This window comes from Lycorma delicatula, chromosome 1 (assembly GCF_047948215.1).
Source record: "Lycorma delicatula isolate Av1 chromosome 1, ASM4794821v1, whole genome shotgun sequence".
Lineage (NCBI taxonomy): Eukaryota > Metazoa > Arthropoda > Insecta > Hemiptera > Fulgoridae > Lycorma > Lycorma delicatula.
Window position 1 is genome coordinate 96,646,692 of NC_134455.1, and position 25,582 is coordinate 96,672,273.

Sequence of the window (25,582 nt, forward strand, 5' to 3'; positions counted from 1 at the left end):
ATATTATTCCAGGAATATTTTTAATTTTCAACAGAACAGGAAGCTGATATATTTCCTGTTAGATCTACCATAATTTCTCGGAACTCTATCATCTGTTTTCGCGGAATACCGGTTAAGAACAACTGATATGAGAGAATATTAAGAAAAATAATATATACTCCCTATTACCAAAGAAATAACAATTGATAAACTTAAAATATTTTTACAAAGTTATTATCAGTAAAATAAAAATAAAAAAAACACGTCGAAAAGCAATACTTATGTTTTTCGACTTATTCTACTAACCAAATTTTCTGAGTAAATAGAAATTAGAATTTTTATATACAAACTTCGCAGTATTAGACAAATTATTTTTAATTACCCCCTCATATTTTACTTCTTGTACAAAACACTCTTCTGTAATAGAAAAATTTTCAGTTTTCTGAACAAAAGTAGAATTTAATAAAAACCATTTTCCCAGATTGCTTACTTATGATCCTACTAATCATACTAATGAACCTACTGATTAATGGATAATAAACTACAAAGGAAACGCATCTTAGGAAGACGAAGTAAAAGTTAAACACCTAAGCAAGAACAGCAACTTAATCAATGAAAGTGAAGAGGAATAAATTATTCTTTTTTTTCACTTTATATGAACATAAAGACCTAATCTTACTGAGAATTTAAAAACCTAAAACTAGAATGATTTTGGATTTTGCAGTTTTTCTCTGAAAGTAATGAAGACAGTGTTATTGAGCCATTGTTTCAGATTAAACATTATATAAAAAAAACATTAGTTTGTTGTCATAATTTATATTTCTAGAATTTTTGTTAATATATTTTACAGTTTGCTTTCAGTTGACTCCCAAGAATTTTACTCCAGGTGTAGCGGTAAAATTATGAGAATAATCATGTACAATTTTGTACAAATATTTTACCATCAATAATTATATAAAGTTTAAAAATAAATAAATATATAATTAATAAAATAAAATTGTACAGTATAAAAGTATTATAATATTATAACATATTTCAAATATCACACACAATTTTATCTAATTTTTTAAAGGGGATTTTATTTTGTCTTCTATTATTACGTATCATTGTACACTAATAAACGAACTACTGAAAAGCAAAACCAACAAAAATGCATAAAATCCTACAATTATCTAATTTGTTTGCTTATTATAAAAGCTACTACTTCAAAACTCGTTGGTGAACTTTGCCTTATTTAAAAACCCATATTCAATTTCATCATCAACTTTAAAAATACAACAAGCATTTCATTAATATTTCCGTATTAAGAAAATAATTAATTCTTAATTTTCGCTGATACAGCATTATCGCGATCACATTATTGGGGTAATTTCTTCGTTTAATGGACAATATACATGCAAGTATAAAGACTGAAGATCCGATGTAATTATTTTATGAAAATAATTTTGTTAATGAGATAAAAACTTGAGTTAATATTTTCCTATACCGTAAAACTAGTATAAAATAATTTTATGTGTTTCTGTCTTAATGTAAGCACTTTTTATTTTTATTATTTTATTCAAATAATGCCTTTTGCTAGAATATATAGTTAAAATATAATAATTCAAAAAGTATTCAGAGCAATATATCTGTTCATACTCTAATAATTCGTTAATTATCGAACTAAATAATTCCTGGAATAAGTTAGGACTGCAAAAATGGTTCAAAATACATTATGTACCGAATATTTCTAGTTATCTTTTTCCGTCTAAACTTGATCATTGAATTTAATTATAACCCAAGTACCAAACTAAACTGGTTACAGACCGAATAAATAATTTAAAATAATCATAAACATGCCAATAAAAAAAATATTCAATCTAAAATATAAATAATATTATCTTAACTTTTCAGAGATTTGAATGGACGTACTGCAAAACTGTTTGTTAGAAATGGTATTAACAAATTATTTAATGCTACGTCAGTATCGTGCTATTGTTATCGTGTGATACTTTTAAGAAGATACATTATTATCGATTTCACAATATATATTGATCGTTCATTAATTTATGATTCTAAATGTAGATATTGCATTTGATGTTTTTGAAGACTACTTTTTTGAAATGCATTCTAGCAAAAAGCATTATTTTAATTTGGTTTTTAAAAAAGAGCTACTTACATTAACCATACAAACACCTCAACCTATTCTTTTACAAATTCTATGTAAGCTAAAAAGTATACAAATAGCTAATAGAATTTTGATGTATCATTATTATATTTCTGTTTAAAAAAAAATCCCTTTCGGCATGACGGAAGGCTGAGGTAGATTTCACCGGTGCTAAGTAGGGGATAAAAAAGATTTCCACCTTAAAGTCCAGAAAACTTAAAATTTACTCAATACGGCAATGGGTTGCATGTCAAAAATTTTTTCCCATAATCTTACAATCCCAGTAATATTTTGGTCATCCCTTGCCGTCAGGGTTGGTCATATCAAAAACTGTTTCAGACAAAGGTTTTAGGTAATAATCAGAGAACGAACGACAACTTCAAACCGATTCGATAATGCGCTTATTAAGGGAGGTATGATTTTTTGTCTTCGAAACCCAATTTTTTCTACCGCGTGGGCCAATGGTTGGTGATATCAAAAAACTTTACTTTTATAAGTTTTAGGCCCTTATTCAAAGAATAGTAGGAACTTTAAACAAATTCGATATTTTACTTAATAGGAAAGTTATAGCGATAATCTGTTTTTTTTTTCGAAAAAGCTCTCCCATTTCCACCCCCATGGTCCGATTTTACCCATTAACAAACTCGACCGAGATTTTGGGTCTTCCTATTTCATGTATTAAATTTGAAAGTGATTGGCAAAAAATTACGGCAGTTATCGTGTCCAGAACAAAATGAATATATATATATATATATATATATATATATAAACTTTTTGACTGACGGTGGTTTTGGAATCTGGGGGATGTGAAACGCGAAGATATGCCGAAACTTTCCGGAATTCGAATTATGGTACCCATTACAATAGGTGGCTTTCTTATGAAATCTATCTAAAAATTACCGGTTCTAATATATCATTAGTTAGGAGACAGACCTTAGACACATCAATGGTGGCCATGAAAATTTATTGTACAAAATATTCTATTTATAATAATTCAGAGCTGAAAAATTTCATAACTTTAGGGTTAATATAAAATTGACACAAATTAACCTATTTTCCAAGAAAACATATCAAAAGACAATATTTAAAAAAATGAATACTCACAGACTTCTGGACTTCTACTTGATAAAAAGAAATACTTTTTACAGGTTTTTTACGATCATTATGAGTGCAAATTACACAAAAATGAACACAGAAATTAAAAATTTTAAAGAAAATACTTTTGAAACACATAATTTTCTTATAAGATTTATATATATCTGGATTAAAAAAAAAATTCCAATTAATACTAAAATGAATTATGAAAGAACTGTTAGATGAAACATTAACTTTAATTTAGATTAAAGTTAATTTATTACTTATTTCATCAGTGAACAAACTAGTTTTTTTTTTTTTTTTTTATTCTTTTAGGAAGTATTTTAATAAAAATATATTAACAAAAATAAAGCAAATAGAGGTTTAAAATAACTTTTTTACAGTTTATTTATTTGATGTTACGAGCAAGGGTTCGATTAAAATCTTTATCTAACAAATTTAAAAAAAAATTACACCTTTCCTGATTAATTTGGTTGCTAAGAGATAGATCCCTTGAATTTCTGAATTCAGTTATAAACAGAATATGAATGCAGGTAAAATGTTTTTGATGGCCAGTTACCAATTTGTATTTTATTACATTAAAATTTATCTTTTTAGTCTTTTTTACGATGTGCTATTACAATTCCTTGATTCCAGAAAAGTTTTGCGTTGTTCCTCAAAAAGGAGGCAACTCATAGGTATAATAGGCCCTAGCCTATTTTGAAACTCTAATTTGTATCTATTGCAGAGTTCTATGTGTACAATTTTTGCCACGTTGTTGAGCCTCCTGTTATTATTATTTATTTTATTTTTTTTATTTATTATTATTATTATTTTAGCTGCTAGAGAGGTATTTTAAAATCAATATAATTTAAAAAATTTTAGATTTAGTTTTATAAAAAATAAGCTTCTTTAAGTATAACAAAATTTATTCTTTAAATATTAGGAAACTGGTCAAATGTAATTCAGTTTTGATAGTGACCGAAATTGAAGTTTAATAATAATACTATAAAAGGAATATTGAAGTATAGTATTAAAACAAATAAGATAGTAATATAAGCAAGTAAATAACATAAAAACATAAATTTTTTTAACATCTGGTACCGTTGGTATTATAAAATTTATATAAAATAGTTACCAACAATTGTGAGTATTGACTATCCAATCACTTTCGGATTATTCCTCCATCATCAGGGATTACTGATTAATTATGAATTTTATAGTTGTGCATATAAATTTTTATAAATGGGAATTAAAATAAAATTTAAGATTATTATGTTTATAACAGTTGTTTGTCAATAGTTAAAATAAGTCAACGTTAAAAACAAAATGTCTTATCAGTAAGATATTTACAACTGCTAATACTGACAATAATAAATGAACATAATATTAACACAGTTAATATATGAACATATATTAACTATTCAAGCTCTTTCAGAAATAATCTGAAAGAGCTTGAATAGTCAATACTGTTGGTAAGTGGATACTCTATTTTTATATTAAAAAAAAACAAAAATCATTCAATTTTATGTGATTTAATCATTTTTCATACGAAATTTCAAAAAGGGCTAGAAAATAAACTGCAGTGTTCTAAAACTATTATCCATAGCTCTGATGTTATGCAATATCTAGTAATTATGTTATTAATCGTACCATAGGTTAAGTTTACCTCAACTAAACGACATCCAAATATGTGTAACCGATTGCCTTGTGGAATAACTTACAATTCTTATTTAGTATCTGGAAATTATATCACTTTAGTGTATAATATTTCTAACACTGCTCTTTTGTTCTTCCACTTTCTTCGAGTAATTGTTATCTATCTTACATTTAATATGTTATTACTTTAGAAAGCTGCAGATATATATAAGTAGATTTTGGTTTCACAAATCGTTTATTTAAAATCGGTTCTGACTAATAAACCACAATTAAATTACATTATAAAAAAAGTACGTCAAGGTGGGTTTCCAGTAAAGATCCTCAATAAAGTGTTTATATAAATACACACTACATATATGCAAAAATCTATATAAATAAACACGCTTGCATTAATTGGTATCATCACAAAGACACAAGAGATCACAATAGTCTAGATGAAAAACAAACCAAAAGAGAATCCACAATATTGTTAAATAATAGATAAAGAAAAGCAAAATAGTAGCATAAACAAGTTCAAGGAAAGAAATATAAAGACGCTAGGCTCCTCACAAAGGTACAGTAAAAACGTTTATTACGTGCCTGATATCGAACCAATTCAAGTATCACTGTGATATCCCAAGTCCAGCATGTGTTGACGTTTCAGTCGCCGGATCAGTGTTATCCAGAAGATTAACTGCTAGAAAGTTCACATGACTGTAAATAAACCGCTGTCTGTAAGTTAAACCGAATTGATCTCGTCACGTACACAAAGCAAAGGTAACCCGTGAATTTTCTCATTCCAAGCAAACCGTAGTGCCTCTGCAATGGATCTTGCCAACTTGTTCTGAAAAGTTGTATAATTTCATCGTTACTTTTGCGCGTCGTTCCCCATATCTGTATGCTATTTTATGTCCAAACCGGTTTTATAATTACTTTCAAAATAAAAGATTTACTGGATAACGACAGGTGTGAGTTCCTACCTAGCAACCAATAAAGACTCTTATACTTGGTGTAAAATTGCTATTTTTTTCTCTTTCACATTAAACCACGATAAAGATGAAATCCAAGATACTGAACACGTTAGAATGAGGGATGACGACCCTGATCATGAGGGATGAACTTTAGGACGGCCCCCCTCTTCAATTCAAACATAATATGACTTGACTTAATCGGATTTACTTTTATCCTCAATTTTTCTTGCCACTTCCCGATCAGGTCTAACAACGATTGCAGCTTCGTAGAGGCCATGCAGCTCTGTTCGTGCGATTTCTTGTCAACGGCCAGGTTCGCTATATCGTCAGCAAATTAGGCGACGGTGACATCTTCCAGAACTGGAAAGTCCGCAGTAAAAATAGTATATAGAATTGATCGTATGACAGAGCCTTGGGGAACTCCTGATTTGATATCAAAGAACTCAAATATTTCACCGTTGTATGTGACCTGGCTGAATCGTTCATCCTGATATTTCGGTAAAATTAAATCGAATGGTTGAGAAAGGTTGCGTTTCAACTTATGAAGCAGAACAGGGAGTCAGACCTTGTCAAAGGCCTGCTGCATATCCAAGAAAGCCGTTGAGTAGAATCTCCTTTCTTACAAGTACTGTGTTATGACATTAATATTTTCGTGCGATTGCTGAATGGTAGAATGCCTCCTCTAACCCACCGGGCTGGTGTAGTGGTTAAACTCGTAAAGAGTCGAAACAAAAAAGAAAGAGAGAGAATGCCCCCTCTGAATCCAAATTGATGGTGAGGAATAACTTTCTCCTCTTGCAATATCGGCCACAGCCTTTGAAGAAACAGTTTTTCAAGTAACTTTGACAGAATAGACAGGAGGCTTAATGGTCTGTAGGAAGACACCTCCTACGCAGGTTTACTCCGCTTCGGAATCATGATTACTTTAAGACACTTTCCATTCTGAAGGGAAGTTTATTACATTTCTATACCATTAATCCAAAGGTAATTGAAAAGTAAAAAAGGACGTAATAAAAGTTTAGTGTGATAAAAGAGTTAAATATTTGGAATCTATTTTACCTGTTTCTTGTTTTATGGTATTTTGTAATAAAAATATATAAAAATTAAAAGTTTTTTTTTTATTACAAGAAAAATAAAGGTACAGTAATTTTAATACTGTGTTCGTAAAATATAACAAACATGAAATTTTTTATAAGTAAATACGTTAATGTATGTCTTAGGATCTAATAATAGATATTTGTGCACGAGTAAGTGATAATATGAGTTTATAGCAACATTTGAAAATCATTTTTCCCTGTTTGTTGTTTAAAAATATATAGCTTCCCAAATTGTAATTTATGAATTAAGTTAAACTTAATTTGTATAAAAAAAGTCACTCACCTAATATTAAGTAGTTTGTATGAAAAAATAATATAGGCTAATGTTTAATTATAGTTGCACCATGTCGATTTTGCCAACTATGTGCAATACATCAATTTTCACATTATTGAATTGCGTGAAACGAACGGCGAAATATTAGAAAAACAAAAATAATATTAGGTTCTAAGACAAAAAAATTAATATCAAAAAATTGTGAACATTTAATTAAATTAAATAATAAAATTCCTACTAAGACGTCAAATTTATTTCATAAACACAGTTATATTTATTCCACAAAAAGATAAAACAATGTAGTAACAAAAATGTGAGTAAAGAGTATATAAACAGTACGACAATATTTTTTATAAATATAAGGCAAACTAAAATTTCTTGATTTACTGGTATTACAGTAACATTTTTATTGTTAAATTCATAGTTCTTATTCTTGGTTTCAATTAATTAGTTCATTATTCGTACTTTTAAGGTACCAATACAAATCGTTGTCATTTACAGGTTTTATGTTTTGGATTTAATTTTTTTTACTGCATTTCATATTAAAAAACATTTTCTCTAAAAAAAAATTTCTTCGATCCAAGAAATTAAACCCGCGATCGGTAAACCGCAAAAGTGAAGAACAAAAATATGTTTATTTACATAAATAAAAAAATAAAAAATAATATTCCCATTTTGATTGCTTTGTAAACATGTTCTGAATACAAATTTTTTTACTCTATTTTTTAAACATAATATATTTTTAATATGAAATGAATTTATTAATAATAATTACTAGGTTATAGAGAATAAACATTTAGTATTATTAAATTAATTTACTAAAATTTATAGTAAATTACTATGCTATTTTCTATTACATTTTTAAAAAATATTATTTAGTTTTAAAGACATTTAATTCTACGTACAAAGAAGAGTACTGTTTCACTCTATACATAACCTACCATACTACCTAATATAAGATATAACCTTAATAAAGAAACAAAACAAATTTAAAAAAGCAAAAATAGATGATAATAATAATAATAGCTTATTTTGTTATAAAACAATAAGAACAAAACTTTACCTAATATTTTGTAAAATTTTGACTACTTTAAACGAACGGTAAATGAATCATCTCCTCTGCGTAGGTTGAAATTTAAATGTGTATCCCATGACCTAAACAGCCGAAATAAAAATTCAAAAATGTTTGCATAGTTAACTCAAAATACTCGAAGTGAAATATTAAAAATCGTTTAAGAACATATTTTATGTTCTAAATTCATTCCCATATTTTTATCTCTTAAATGATAATACGTAAAAAGAAAAAATTAAAATGATGATACATCACAGTGAACGTATCATTATTATGTTTGTCCTACGTTTTCCATCCAGTGTTAACGTAAATGGCACTTCATAACTTCGAAAAAAGTTGAATTTTTTTTTTTTTTTTTTTTAATTAAATTTGACCTAATAACAATACATTTTGAGTTTCTTGAATGTTATCGTGAAAAAAATTGTTCTTAAAAAATATATATTTTTAAATATGCTCCCTAAATTCTTGTTCTATAATGTTCAAATTTTATTGGGAATATATATTTTACCGTCCGAAATCAGATAAAAATCTATATGCTATGAGAAGTGTATGATAACTGTAAGAATAAGAGATATGAAAATCAAAAATTATACACAAAAAAATTAGTAGTTTTCTTCAAATAAAACTTGTCCCCTTTTTTGTTAATTTTTTTTAATTGATTGTTATGTACAATAACATTTTAATCATGATAAGATTAATTTATTTACTGTCTTCTACTTCCTTGTTCGAAGTAAAGGCAGTATTGTGATCGCGAAAAATTTTGGTTATCAGATTTCAAGGGAAATATCCATTTAGACCATCCTTGAATCCATTTTGACTAGCTTGACAGCTTTGCCGTGGCGTCTTTATGAACTTATGTATGTATATATGTATGTTTCTCGGCATAAGAAAAAAACGATTAGCCATAGTATGTTGAAATTTAGGATTTAGAACTGTTGTAACATATGTTACAACAGTCCTAAATCAAAAGGGGACCTTTTGATTCGACTTTTGGTCTACTGGACCAAAAGTGTCCAAAAAGTCAAAAATTCCAAATTATTTGGATTTTGGACTTTTTCTTAGCTGCAGTAATAAGCCCTCATTGAGATCTTTTCAACAATATATCACAAATGGTACTAGTTTCATTGGTTTCAGAGTTATAACCAAATGAAACTTTAATTAATGAAATACTTGGATCTTACAAGGGAAGTCACATCGGTTTGAATCAGATTTTATCTCCTTTTTCATTATTTTTAACTTTTTTAAATTAATTTTTTAACTCTTTTTTTAATTAAATATATTTATTTATTAATTTATTAATCCGTGATTGTAAAAGAAAAAATTACAATAAATAATTATTCAATAATAATAATAAAAAATGAAATAATCAGTAGTTATTAGTGAAATAAAATTTTATGTACTTTTAAAAACTTGTAATTTAATAGGCAATATTACATACGTGGGTAGAGTTCGTGAAAATCTGATTTTTTTAATACTAATTTAAAATAATAATTTAGAATAGTATTGTGTTTGGATTTTCTACTTTAATTTCTGTTTAATTTTATTTAATTATTCTGGAATTTATGTTTAATTTTATGTACATTAAAGCTAACTACAGAGTGACTGAAAAATAGACCATCATAAAAAACTTTATACGATAAATTAGAATTCAATAAGTTATTAATGAAATAAAATTTTATGAACTTTTCATTTTTTTAAGAATGTATATATGTAATTTAATAGTCGTACAAACAAGTTATGTGGTATCCAATCAGATTTTTTTATATTTTTATCCATAAACCAAACAGCTGAAGTTCTTACCGAATTTCAGTTAGTCTCGATTAATTGTAATAATATATATGTTTAAAATTAGGAAAATATGCAAAATCTAAAATAACCAGCAATTTCTAAGTTCACAAATCTCTATTTTTTATATATATTACTTTTTTAATTTTACTTCTTTGTTCTTTTATAAAGATTTTTTCCAAAAAACATTTGCAATTTTCAGCCCATTTAGGCTGTTAGTAATTAATAAAAATATGCTAGTCAATATAGAAGCAGGCCATCAAACGTTGAACTATTAATCATTTATCATAGCATCAGCAAACGTTTAAATAATAAATAATTTTGATTTCATAACAATTTATTTAAACCTTATTTCAGAGTAATAAAAATAGTGAACATTTTTGTTAATTTTTTAAACAAGTTACATTTAACACTTTCCTGTATTTTTACTGTAATTCCTAATAAAACTTATAATGGTGATTTGTATGTAATGTGGTGCCGATTTTGTAAGAATATAAGTTTTATATAAAACTTGAAAGTATTATTTAGAATTCGGGACCACAGATTTCAGATTATTAAACGGAGAGCTATAAACTGAGAAGGTTGAAAGCCATTACTATTACTTTTACTGGTAGGATCCCAAATTTTTGCCGTACAATTATTCTGATTTAAGATGTTAATTGTCGATTGACAATCTTCTAGAGTACGTTTGAGAAGAGTACTTCCGATGTAACTGTAGAGGAATTATATTCTTTGAAAAGATGTTTGACGTTTTAATTTATTGTGAGGTAACGAATCTAGTTGTTTTCAAAGATCTATGAAGAAAATTATAGAATAGGTTTATTTTCTAAAATATATTAAAAATAAAGTTTCTCAGCAAAGGGTAAATGCCGCATGTATTAGTTATTTAGACAGCAGTGTAAATCAAAATAAATTCATTATTTTAATAATTAAAAATAATTATTTTTAATATTTCTCTAATAACAAAAAAATTATCAGGAAAAGCGGTCGAAAAAAGTTATCTAATAGAATTTCCAATATTTTTAACTACTTTTTTTAGTTGGAGTTCATCAAAGTTTGAATATAGGCATATCTATTTTCACAAAAAAAAAACTGATTTCAAATTAGTAAAATATCCTTTCCACTAAAACCAACTTCAAGAAACAAACGGCCGAAACTTTCGATTGTGAGTAAGTTATATCTTTAAAATAGATAAATCACATTTGGAACAAATTTACGAGAATCCGTGACAAGTGATAAGAGGGTGAAAATTGCTTTCCCGATATTTTTAAATCAAAATTTTTAAAGTTCAAAATTCTGAATTTTGAACGTGGCTATTTTTTTGCCTTGAATAAGAAAATTCAATTATCTCAAATACTTTAGGCTAAGGAAAACAAATTATGGGTTTCCAGGATAAACAATTTTTTTTAAATCAAATTTATTTGAAAATCTAATGAAAATATTAAAAAAACTTTTGAGTGAGGGACTACATTAGAAAACGAATAATGTTTTAAACAGTTGATGGGTGAAAAATGAAAATGAACATGTAAAAAAAGATTTTTTCGATTTTCAAATATTCTAAGTTTTTTTATGAATACGTAAGGAACCGAAATCTAAGGGTATAAACTTTGGAGGAACACCTATCACGAAAAGCGGCAGGAAACCTGGATAAAGTCTTGTTTTTATGTAATAAAAACAAGAATATGTAATAAATTACATATTCAACGACAAATAGATAATAATGAAAACCCGCATATTTAACTTTAAAGCATGTTCTGTGATTAAGTTAGTACTTATAAATAAAAATAAAACAAATTTTTTTTTTTTAATTATTATATTGTGTTAACTTAATGTCATATGCTCACATTGTGATATTAATTAATGCGTATTTAAATACTATAATTTAAATAATATTAAAATTTACAGATTCAGTTATTTAAAAAAACAATATGCTTTTTAAAGTGGATAAATTGTTTATTAACATAGGTTTTATTTATTTATCTTTTTGATACAAAATATCCTTTCTATTTATTAAAATAAAAGTTAATAAAAAAAATTTGATTATTTCACTTCTTATCAAACTAAATAAGTTTGTTTTGTACAAACTTCAATTAAAATGTATATATGTGTGTGTGTATAAAAAACACACACACACAATAATATAACAGTGATAAGTGATTATTGAGTTCAGTATCTCTAATAACAGATGGGAACAAGATTCGCAAGAAGACCGAACAGAAACCAGCGAAGGAAACCGCAACCTGAGTCGACCGCATTTACCCGCCTTGGTTTTACCTCACCACCACCAACCAACTCCACCACTACAACTAACGCTCTACTATTATCCACTCATGCCCCCCATTTAACACTTACTGATTTCTCTTAGCTATTATTAAAAAAATATATATGATTAACTAAGTATGCTATTAACGAATTTGCATGTAATATTCATTCTAATTTTTTCAAAACACAAAAAATTAAAAATATTGAAATTTATAAATTAAGTTATGTAAAGCAATAGTATCCATTTTAAAGTGATATAATTGTTTATTAAAACATTTTTTCATTAATTAATTTTTTGTTACAAAATTTTCTTTCTATTTGTTTTTAAGAAAGTTAATTAATACAAAAAAAAATTTATTATTTAATTTTGATCGATCTAAATAAGTTTGTTTTGGATAAGCCTCGATTAATAATTATAGAATCGTTTACTTTAATGGTCAATCATCTTATTAGTAGTAAAACGAATATTTGAAATAAAATAAACTACAAAAATCGCATTTCAAAAGAAGATAATGAAGATATGTAATACTGAACGTATAAAGCAAATAAATAATTATTTGCTTTATAAGTTCAGTATTATAAAGATACCTAATTTACAATTACATCGTAAGTTGAATTTATTATTTTAAAAATACCAAGTATGTTCGTGATTTAAAGCAAGAACAATAAAAACCAATTTATATTTATCAAAATTTAACTTCTCAAAAAAATGTTCAACAAAAAATAAGTAATAAAATTTCATGCTTACGGAAAGTAAATGTAATAATAATAATAACAACAAAAAAAACAATAAAATTATATGTAAAGCTTTTTAACATTAGTAATATTATTTTTTTAAAAACTTGAGGATTAAAAGATTTCAAGTTTTAGATAATTCTTAAAGATTGCTTCAAAAGAAACTAATATTATTTTATTCTAGATCATATTAAAAACTGATATTGAATAAAATCTTATTAGAAAATATATCAGCTAACAGAATTAGCTAATTTTCAATGTTTTTGGGAATGACTAAAATTTTATTTACCTTATATTTTAACTCATCCTTACTTATTACTAAAACAATATATTTCTTTATTTAAAATAAAATCAAAATTTATTAGGCAGCTGAAAAATTTTAAATAATCTACCATCTAATAGGTTATTGAAAATAATTTCAAGAAGATATAATTTTTAATTTTTGTCATAAAAACAAAATAGTTTCAAATAATTTTTTTTGCGTTATATCGTTACCTCTGCCACTTCTTCCGACGAACCTAAGATCGTTGAACTTAGCTACTTGATTCTTCATGACAGCAGTACAATTACGGAGCTCAGCGCAGTAGTTTTCATCATTCCCAGCCCTTACTGTGACTACAGTACCGTCCATAATATCACCGAGAGCCACTACCTTAAAAGCGACTGGAAGAGTCTTATTAGAACGCCAGTGCGGTGGTAAAACAGTACAAACGACATGAGGACTTCCGGTACGTACTAATTCACCCGGATGTTCGGCCAAAAGGCCATCCAAAGTACGTTCTGCCAATGTCTCTGCGGTAAGAAAACCACTACTCTCTACATCTGACAAGTGCATTCTGCCTCTGCCACCTACCATCGCATCTCGGAGAGCGATCTTAATGGTAAATTTTACCTACAGGCGATTTATTATTATGAAACACTGAGAAGAATCTTCACATTTGTATTTGATCTTAGATATCATATTTCGGTATTATCACAACATTATCCGAATAAATAATCCACGTCTTTTTTTTTTTTACAGCTGATGGTGGATAAGAAATATAGCTGATGTTCAGAGAATAGTGTAAAAAGATATAAATGTATTTGTGAATGCGTTTCGTAATATTTTTTTTTTATTTTTTCAATAATATTGTAATATCTATAAAAAGAATACGATGTGTAATAATAGTAGTAATGAAACTGATTTGTAACTTTAAACGAAGGTGAATAAAACAAATATTCAAACGATATGTCTCACGGTGTACGCATTGTTTTTAACTTCACGGAACTTTGCACAATACCGGATGGGGTTCGATCACAAAAACTGTTCAATCAACACAAAACCATAGTATTATGAGCAGAACGCGGCTATTAACTCGATGAAGTTTTTTTACCGAGTGAAGAGGGGGGAGGTGAGGCTGTGGTGTCCCTCACACCGCCAATTAGGGAGGGGAAGGTGAGCTGCAGCTGCGCGGAGGCCGTCACTTCTTTTCTCGCGAAACAAACGCGAAGAACTGACGAACGTTAAAAAAGTGTGTCGTATGTGGGAGCGCGGTGCAGTGGTGGGGCGGTGCGGTTTGGTTTTTACGGGCGGGGGCGTGGTAGAGGGGGGGCGGGGCCGCCTCAACATCTTCTGCGGGTTCAGAAGACGACCCCAGTTGCGGCCGCCCCTCCAAAGCCTGCGAAAGAAGCCGAGAAACGACGAGTGCGAAAGAAAGCCGAAGAAACCGTCGCGACGTTAAAGAAAGGTCGCGCATGCGTCGCGTGTAACGCGCGGCGGTATTCTTTCTTTCTTGCGAAACGACCAGCACGCACAGGATCCCACACCATATCAACCCTGCCGGTGGCCACTACCGCTGGCCTACTTCCACCTACCGGTCTACAAATCAATTGCAACACTAAAACACCTGTTCTGTTCCGCATTTATTCAAATCGCTGCATAAAATTGACCACATATAATAAAAAAAGAATAGGTTAAGCAGACTTGAGTAAAATATACAGAAAAAAACTCGTAAATCACCCTCATATCGTTTAACAGAATCTAAGACAATTTTTTGACATGAAATACAGTTATTAGAACTAGCATAAACTTGAAATAATTTTATATCCCGAAAAAAAAAATGACATGATTTTACCAATCTGTAATCTATAGCATGACGTTAATTTACACATACGCAAATAAATTCTTTGTTTTGATCCTATATACAACGATGTTTGTAGATTCTTTTGATCCAGTAGTAAATGTTTATGGTTTAGCAGTTCATTAACTGCTAAAGGAAACGTTCTAACATTGAAGACCAAGAGAAAGGAAACCTCTAGTAAAACCCTAATTAAAAAAGTTTCCTTAATTAAAAGTAATAAATATATATATATATACTAATTACAACATTATTAACGATATTAAAATCCGATAATTATATTCAAAAAGACATGTTTTTCTTGTTAAACAAAGAAAAAAATATTGTAACTGAAAAACCTATAAAAAAATTCACTATCTTCGGTCTCAGATCATAGCTCTCAGTTTATTATAGTTTATTATAAAGGAAAAATTTCTAGTAAAAGATATTTTCTTTAAGGTTATTCACAATTTCCGATAAGAAAATAAAAAAACTGCTAAATTTCGGGGTTGAAAATGAAATGATCGAACACTGTAAAAAATACTATCTGGCATAACATATAGACCTTAAAAAATTCATATTGAATTTCAGTTACAATTTTAAGTATTCATAGGAACAGTACTCATATTATTCAAAAACGTATATGGGCAGTTAACAGTTTTAAAGTAACCAAACCATCATGTATATTAATAAGTGCACGCATGAGAAAAACTTGCTTGTTTATAGTATTAGGTACGATTATGTTTCATGATAAAGTACTGGTTATTTTCTTTTCGGTAGAACACACACATACATATATATATATATATATATATATATTCAGCACTATTAAACAAAATTTTTACTGAGTGTTTCAATTAATTCATGAGGAGTAAATGAAATGAAAAAGATAAAATAAAAGCTTATATATTATTTCTTTTCATCTAGCGAAAACTTTAATTCAGTATTTATGACTTAATTTCCAATCTTTTAGAAACTTAGTCGTTTATGATAAATAAAATTTATGTGAATTTTGAAAAGAGTTCTTAAGTATCTGTTAAAATTAAGCATTGATGATTTACTAAGATAAGATATCTCAAATATTTTTTATGAGATTATTGAAAAAATTATCTTATAATTTAGTTCTGTTATGATAGAGCAACCTAAATTTAAGATTGATGACAGAAACGTTCTTTTTAAATAACCACACAATTAGACACTAGACATAGGATTTAACTTACAGTATTTACAATCTGGAGATGGTTAGTTTAATAGTGAGTGAATAAGTTTACTTTTCACATCACTGTTTCTGAATAAAAACATCTATATCAGAAAAAAAATTTGGAATCAAAATAAGAATCTTCAACTGTATGTTCGATCTTTATACTTCATCATGTAAGCAATATTTTCAGTTTTCTGTAAATATAATGAATATTACCGTAAAAGTTATTAATGTTTTTGTCGGTTAAAATAATTTTAAATAGAGATATTGATATATATATATATATATATATACTATAATTAATACATTTACAGGAATATCACAGAAAAAAATTTTCGCTTCCTAGAAAATATATATTATATATATATATAAATCTGAAACTACCACCGTATTCTAAATTACATGAAGAAATTTTCTGATGTAGGAGTATCAAGTATAGAAATGATTTCACCTGTAATAATTCTTTGAAGTAATCATTTTTTTTTTGTGTATTCTTTCTAGTTAAAGTTTTTCCTTCAGCTAATTTTGCAATTTTTTCTAAAATACTCTTGGCAATAATGTATATTGCAAAAAAAATTCTTCATTACTGTAAAACAGTAACAAACGGATGTGACGGTATGCAGTAAATTTCATAAGAGTTAGCGTGGAATATTTTCAACATTCAGTATTTTAAAGATACAATATATTACTAAATTCAATATAGTAAGTTCTCGAACATATTAAATAACTCATTCATTTGTTATTAAAGTAAGATGGTAGTATGTTTGGTAAACTTGGGATGTTACCAGTGAAAATGTATTTATTTTTGAAAATTGACAAACAACAACAATTCCACAACAACAATTCCAATTTTAAATTTAACAAGCTCATTACAAATAAAAAACATTAAAAAATATATATACAATTAAATCTCATTCAAAAATATCTTTGACTTTTCTTTTTGATACTCTGAAAGAACAGCTTAATAAAAAAAAAAAATAATAATTAAAATTCTGAATGTATGGAGTTATAAATAACTATAAAAATACGATAAAATTTCACATTGTAATAAATTATATGAGCACACCTAAGTTTATAGTTTTCAACTAAATCATTTTTTTTTTATTTTTTACTTTTGCTTAGTCAAAATTTTGGAAGTAATTTAACAATATTATTTTTATAGTTATTTTTTTAACTATTTAAATTTATAACATGGATGTAGATTTCCAATTAATTTTCTCATTTAAAAAAACGTTTTTTTGAAAAATAACAAAATTTATCAATGCGCCTCTTGGTTTGTTTTATCTAAAATCACATTGAATTAAATCATTTGATATATTATAAAAATCAATGAGTCGTTCTGCGATTATAGTGGTACAAACAAGTATAAACTAACTATATTAACCATCCAAACTATATTAACTACATTATCCATCCTGATGTAGCCAGTTTCAGGAAATTATTTTCCCATAATGTGATTGAAATGACGCTGCTCTTTCAGTGACTGTGTTATTCAATCGTCCGTAATAGATGATGAGAGAAATTTTTCTTTAGTGAACAAGAGAGGGGTAATATTTCACAATATTTCAAAACATTCACAAAGATCTAAAAAACAAAAATAAAAAAACGTTTTAAGAAATATCTGATCAAAAGACATAATAAAAGTCCGAAAATTTAAAAAACAACGGAAATTGGATGGGAAAGAGCCCTCATCAACAAAAAACATAACATGCAATAAAACGAAACTAAAATAATTAGAACTTACAAAATAAAACTATACTGCAAGATCAGTGTCTGAATAAGTACATAAAATAATTAAATTTTTCACCTAAATAAAAAAGTGAGGGTGTGAGCAACCCTTATTAAAATGTAATAAAACATTACTATGGAAGTTCACAAACATTTTAATGGAACTGAACGCATTTTAATGGAGTTGTAAAAAATAAAAACATAAATAAATGAAAAACTAATATAAATAAAGTGAATACAGGTTAAAGAGATCTCATTTGCAATCAATTATTAAAAAACAACACATATAACAATCAACATAAAATTAACTCAGAACTACAGAGAATGAAATGCTCATCGTCTTACAGTGTAACAGGAAAGATTAATATTCGTCAAGAGTGTAAAGAGTTTTTGCCTGATTAAAAGATTTCTGATTGGAAATGGATTTTATACCTTTAATTTTTTTTTCGTCCTTATTAAAAATGGCTATTATTTCATGTACATTTTTATTAGTCAACTTGACTAATTACGAAACTGTTTATTTCTTTTTTTGGGGTATCTTAATGAATCTTATGGGTATCTGAAAGAATGAACACGATGTTTTGTCATTATATATAAGTTACAGTAAATTTGATTAATCCGGGGATTATGCATAATTAACGGTGAATTTGGGTAAATCGGTGGCTTCCAATGTTGGAAAATATCACGGATAATTTGTACATTTAAGATTAATTAGACGAAGTTAGCAAGTAAAGCAAGCGTAGGTAATGTTTGGTTATCTTCTTCTACTTATTTTTCTGTTTAGCCTCCGGAACCACCGTAAGGTATTACTTCAGAGGATGAATAAAAATGATATTTATGAATGTAAACAAAGTGTAGTATTATAGACACTCAGGTAAAAAAGATAAGATTTCATATTGGAATGATATATACACGCATTATATTTTTACATAATTGAATTATTGAGAAAATAGTTCAATCATTCAATTATTCAATAATTCAATACGCGAGATCAAAACTCCTGCAAAAAAGCACCAACATCTGAAATTGTATCTTCTCAAAAAGCAAAAATCAGATATTTAATATAATATTAAAAAGATACCAAGATTCAATTTTAACTTGTACATCTCATTCCCCGACGTTGATAAAACCAGATTGTACCAAAACCAAAAATGATCAAATATCATTTGCTATGCGTTATTTTTAAATAAAAAGTATTTACATTCCAAAACCAACACATTTACAAGTGCAAAATAGAACACAAATTAAAAAAATTGCTATTTGTTAAATATAGACAAACATCTACATCTTCTTCATCTGTCTGTAAAGAATTATAATTAAAAAATACAATCAGATTTCATTGTTCTTTTCTTTTCACTACCTAAATCCTTCCATTATCCAGGAATGGAGTATAATGCTTATTTTATCTAAGCTCAATAGAAATGTCCTTTTCATTTATTTCTATATTCATCGATTTTTCCAAGAAAAAAGTATATATTGAGATCTACGCAAAATTTCCCAAATCTACCATCCAAACAACATTCACGAACTATTCGTAAAAATATAAATTTTCGCTCCCTAAATGTGATTCTTATTTTCTTCAATAAAAAACAGATTGCCAAGTATCAGCAATATTAGTACCAACATGACTGTAACAGGTGGTAAACTGTATATTCTTATCAAAACGTTATACTATAGGTACAAAGTGTCTCTTCTATTCAAGTTTCTTACCTAAAGATTTTGTTATGTTTTCATTGTTGTAATAGAAAATTAAGTCATTTTATTTTTTACAGCCATACTTCATTCACACTTAGAAAACATCCCATGTAATTAAAATATTTAGCTTTCTGTAACAGGATTCTTTTAAAAACATTCCTTATCACAGTAGTCATTCCCTAGAAGTTCACTGATTTAGATGTTGAAGGAAAAGGTTTTAATGAAACAATATTTAAAACGGTACCTTTTTATGTTATCTCCTGAATCCTTAAATTTTTTTATGGAAGTTAAAAAATTATTGTAGCATCACGGTTAATGGTCACTCAATTATCTCATTGTACCTCAATAGGAACAAAAAGCAAAGTTAATTCTCACAGATGCTAGCCATCATTTGTGATTAAAAACGAGGTTATCACAACAAGCAAATAACAAACAAACTCTAAAATCTAGAAATTTATATATTAAATTTTCTATAAATATAATTTATTCTCATTAACATAAAATATATGCGCTCACAAAAATTCTGAGAATGGCGATCAGTCTCCGATATTTTTATATTCACGCAAGAAACCATAAAATGTTTTTTATCGTTTTCTTACTGGGAAAGAAGACATAAATTTCGAACTGTAGATACTGACATCGTTATACCGAAAGAACACCGTTGTGATTCATTAAATAAAACAATGGACAAACAGGAAAGACTTACGCCATATTTCGGATATTAAATCAAGCCTTTTACCTTAGATTTTTCTAACACTAGTAATAATTTATTTTATTACTTTAAAATTAAAAATGTTACTTAGAATACAGGTACTAGTTATACCTACGAAACAGGAAGGAATTAAATCGAACCTCAATTAAATTTTTACTACCGTTCTTAACAAGCATCTCAAGAATGCTTTCTTCGACGATAATGATACAACTATTTCCATCACTGTTTAATTCAACAGGTAATGGTGTGATTTGTATGGCTGAGCTTCTTTATTTGATGGGTTTGGCACCCACTATTCAATTCTTTGTTTGGCGAAGAAGAGAACGGGAAATCACTTTACTCATCACTGTTCTATGAAGGTTGACATTTGATTTTGATAACACGATAATGCATTACAGGTATGCTAATTTCAGAAGTGACATGTATTTCATCTCAGATCACCAAGAACCTTTTGGCTACGGAATGCAACTTTAGTACATAACTGCAACCTAAGTGATTGACTAAAAATAAATATATAAAAATAGAATTATTTGATGAAGGATAGAGAATAATTTCCGATAAGATAAGAACTATATTTAATTACGGAGAAGATAAAAAAAATCCAGAAAACTTAATCAATTTTTTTTTCATTCAAGTCGTTGGGGGTTGATTGTGAATAAAAAAAAGCATATTGTGGTAGCTCATTTTATAAGAAACACATTTATGAACTGTGGACAATACCTAATATAAAAAGGACAACTGTTAATAGTATCACAATTACAATTAATTCCAAGTGCATTTATGTTTCCTTTAATCTGGAATATTTCTCTCAATTAATTTCGAATTGCTCTAAAATGATCATCTAAATTAACACAGATTTTCATCTACGTTCAGTCGATGTAATATATATAATAAAATAGTCTTTAAAACAACCAACTTCAGAAACGTTCCAAAAAATTTTAAAAAATATACATATATACTGTTAATTCTTGTTTTAAATTTTCACTTTTTGAGGTCTATTCAAAAATACTTATTAATATTTAATTTGACTCTTTGAAGCCAGTAAATATCATTAGAAAAAACCGACACGTAAAAACAATTCGGTGTATATTTAAAAAAATGGCCTGTTCCTATAAAAATTTGTTTTCTTATTGCAAATTTTAAAGTTTACGTTTTTTAAATTTGTTTAAAAATGAATATGGTTAAATTATAAAAAAAGGCCTAACATGTAAACGAAATTTTCGTGAAAAGAAATACAAATGGGAAATAATTTAATCAAAGTCTTGATAAAAATGGGAAGAAAGGAATAAAAATAAATTACATCAGGTTATTTCTACCAAGAAGGAGCTAAGGGTCTGTAGTTAGCGTATTTATTATTTTTAGCTCAAAATGTTCTACAAATTTAATTTCAGCTAAGTTGAAAATACTTTAAATATTAGAGCGACTTCAGTCTATAAATCACTAAATTTCAATAAACTAAGAAATTATAGAATCAAATAAATAAAATATCAGCTAAAGTAAGTGAATTACTAATTATTCTACTAAAAAAAAAAAAAAAAACACAAAAATATTGATGTTATCTAGAGGAAACAATAATGAACTTTTTATACAGAAATTTCTCTGCAAAATAAGAAGAATCAATGTCGATCAATATGGTTGTGCGTAGTAGCTTCGAACATACATGGAAAAAAGGAAAAGAAATATACAGGTAAAATTGAGAACATATCTTTGAAATCGCTAAAATATCAATTTTTTCAAGTGGGACGAATCTCATTGATTCGTACCACTAGAAAAAATTTAATGTACATATAAATTTCGATAAATAGAAATTGTTTTTTATTATGTTACCCCATAATTCCTTTGAATATGTCTTCTTTTAGTGCTTCTCCTTTCAGTTCTTTTCTACTGCTTGCCCTATCTTTTCATCCGATTATTAAAATACTACGTAAATATCTTTCCATCCACTTTCTTTTCACATTTCCAGATTATCTAATAACATTTTAGAAACGGCACTTCTAAACTGGGTTCGAAACTCATCTTTTTTTTATAGTTTATAAAATAAGATGAGATAAATAAACTCATATAAAATAAAAATCTTACTGATGAAGTTAATATTTACGTCTAAAAAGTGTTTATAGTTTAAGAACTATAAAGTTCTATAGTTTATATACTATAAAGTTTATGTCTATAAGGTTTTTGCAGCATTTGAAAGTGTAAATAAAATTGATGAAACCTAGTTTTCAGATGACGTTTCAATAAGCATCTTGCTTTTTCCCGGTAATAAACGATAACTAATGAAAATATGTCAAGCAGAAACTGAGAATTGAACTCTGAATCTTTAATATACAAAGCTGAGACGAAATAAACACTTTTAATTTATAGTTACGGTATTATTGTAACAGATGTAAAGTATTATATAATTTGTATCATATTTAATCTACTTCCATCATTTTTTCCAAGTCACTAGTTTTGAATCTTTGCTGCGAATTAATTATCGAAAGGTAATATGAAAGTATAAACTATTTATTTTTTCAACTTTTCTCTTTAACACACTGTCAACATACTAAATACACTTTCAACATACTTCCTTAAAACAGTGTGGTCGAGAATTTTTTAATATACAGTTATAAATCGTTATGTTTACCTTCGTGCCTTTTTTTAGGTAGATTTCATAAGAACGCTACATATTGTAATGAATACCATGATTCGACTTCCGGAAAATTTCGACATATCTTCCAATTCCACATCCCCCAGACCCCAAAACCACCGTCAGTTTAAAATTTTATATATACATTTATATATATTTTTCACTTTCTTGTGGACACGATAACTGGCGTAATTTTGCGCCACTCATTTGCAAATTGTTCCTTAAAAATCACTCATCCTAAAATCTCGGTCGGGTTTGTTAATGGCCAAAATCCAAATGACCATGAGAGTGGAAATGGGGGATTAAAAAAAAAAATTGCTATAACTTTCTTATTAAGTAAAATATCGAATTCGTTTAAAGTTCCTACTATTCTGAACATAATAAGGACCTAAAACTTATCTCAATAAAGTTTTTTTGATATCACCAACCATTGACCCAGAGGATGGAAAAATGGGGTTTCGAAGACAGAAAAAAAATCATATCTCCCTTAATAAGTACAATATCAATCGGTTTAAAGTGGTTGTTAGTCCTCAAAACATTACCTATAAATATTTCTATAACAATTTTTGATATTATCACCCTAACGCAAGGGACGACCAAATTATTGCTGGAATTGTAAGAAGCCCATAAGGCTTGTCGTACGTTAAACATGAGAAAATTTTTACATGCAACCATTGTCGTATTGAGCAAATTTGAAGTTTTTCTTTACTTTAAGCTGGAAATCTTTTTTATCCTCTACTTTGAGCCGGTGAAATCTACCTCCGCCTTTCGGCGTGCCGAAACGGATTTTTTTTGTTTTTAATTCCTCCGGGACCACCATTAGGCATTGCTTCAGAGGATGAGATGAATGACAAGTAGCGTGTGCAAATGTCATTCCTGACCGGGATTTGAACCCGGCACCTTTGGATGAAAGCCTGAGATGATACCGCTCGCGCCACGAAGGCCGGCCTATCTTTATGACGTAAGAAAATTTTACTAAACATATTAAAATAAATTAAATGAATTATATTTAATTAACTGTAAATTAGTATTGTACAGCATGATAAATATTTATATAACACCTGATATGACGATAATTCTTTCGTAAAAGTAAAAGTACTTTCCTTTGCAGGAAGTTAAGAAAAGGAATACTTTGAGAAAAATAGTTTATTTGTTATAAATATGTCGTGTTAAATTCAGTGATAGATGTTTATTTATGGTGAGTTTCGATATGTTACAATTTAAAAATATATTCGCAAATTTTGTCTTAACTGTGTGTTGGTATTTTTTAAATAGTTACGGACATGAAGGTTAGAATTGAAGGTAGATATGTTGGCGTTGCATTAGCAGCAAAGAGAGATAGCTTGTTTGAGCAAAGCATCTTTGAGTGCTTATAGTGGAAGGGTTGTAGAGAAGGGGAAAGCAAGGTCGTCCTGGTAACAGGAGCCGCTCCAGCTTTATCCACTCTCATCTCATATTTTCGCCTCACATTCTGCTGACTTCTGAAATCAATATCAAATAAATGATCGAGGGTCTAACTGTACTAAGCTATACAGGTGTAGCCCACTCATTCAGATGTCACTGATTAGAAGCGTATCCTTGGAAACACGCAGACCGTTACTTACTCGTATGTAATTGTCCACACCATTTTACCAAGCAGCATGGAACTTCTATACGCCCGCAAACTATTTTATTTACACTGTAGCTAAGCTAAAAGAATTAAAATAATTTATTAACGACGAGAAAGTTATGAACGTATTTATTTTAATAATAAATTAATAACTACTAACACATTTACAACCAAAGCCACGAGTGTTAAAAAAAATTATGTGGAATCATCAAAAATGAAGTACTAATACTTAATAAAAAAATGTATAGTATTACAGAGAATATATTACTAAAATAAAATTATTTTTAAATGTTACTTTTTAGTTTAATACACCATCACAGCCTTTTTTAAAAAATCACACCACTGTGAAAATAATTTAAAAATACAATCTGTAAAAGTAATTGTACATAGATTATATTTTAAGAGAATGTATGAAATAATTTTTCAACTAGAGTTTTATTTGAAAATGTTTTCTTGAAAAATGTTTCCATAATCTAATATGTGAAAAAACCAAATACGATCTTTAGTTTCAATTCATTTTTTCCTGTTAATCATGCGGTAATTCTCGCTGTAAATAGATTTTACATCTTAAATACACATTTCACTATACGCTTTACATTTTTTTCCTGACATTATTAAGGACGTAATGCTACTTAATAGCTCTGAACTGATATCATTTTGTTTTCAGCCTCTTCATAATCTAAATATAAAGTCCTCGAAAATAATATTCACCTCAAAAAAAAAATTATGGAATATGAACTAATAAAATAAAACTTCTGTATTCTACAGTAGGATAAAATGATATATTAGTAAACATTTTTGATGAACCTGGAGGAAATTTTAACAACTCAGAAGCAATATTTTTTATTGAAATAAGAGAAGTTTTTCTTTTGTAATATCTCG

The 25,582-nt window shown here is 27.8% G+C and overlaps 1 protein-coding gene across 1 annotated transcript in view; it reads right to left on the reverse strand.

The window, feature by feature from the left end:
- The window catches only part of LOC142317575 (uncharacterized), a 98,774-nt gene extending 84,906 nt beyond the window's left edge, over positions 1-13,868 (reverse strand). Inside the window, exon 1 of the mRNA XM_075354133.1 lies at positions 13,529-13,868. Coding sequence (XP_075210248.1) covers positions 13,529-13,868 — 340 coding nt within the window. The remainder of the gene's footprint in view (positions 1-13,528) is intronic.
- Positions 13,869-25,582: the final 11,714 nt, after the last annotated feature.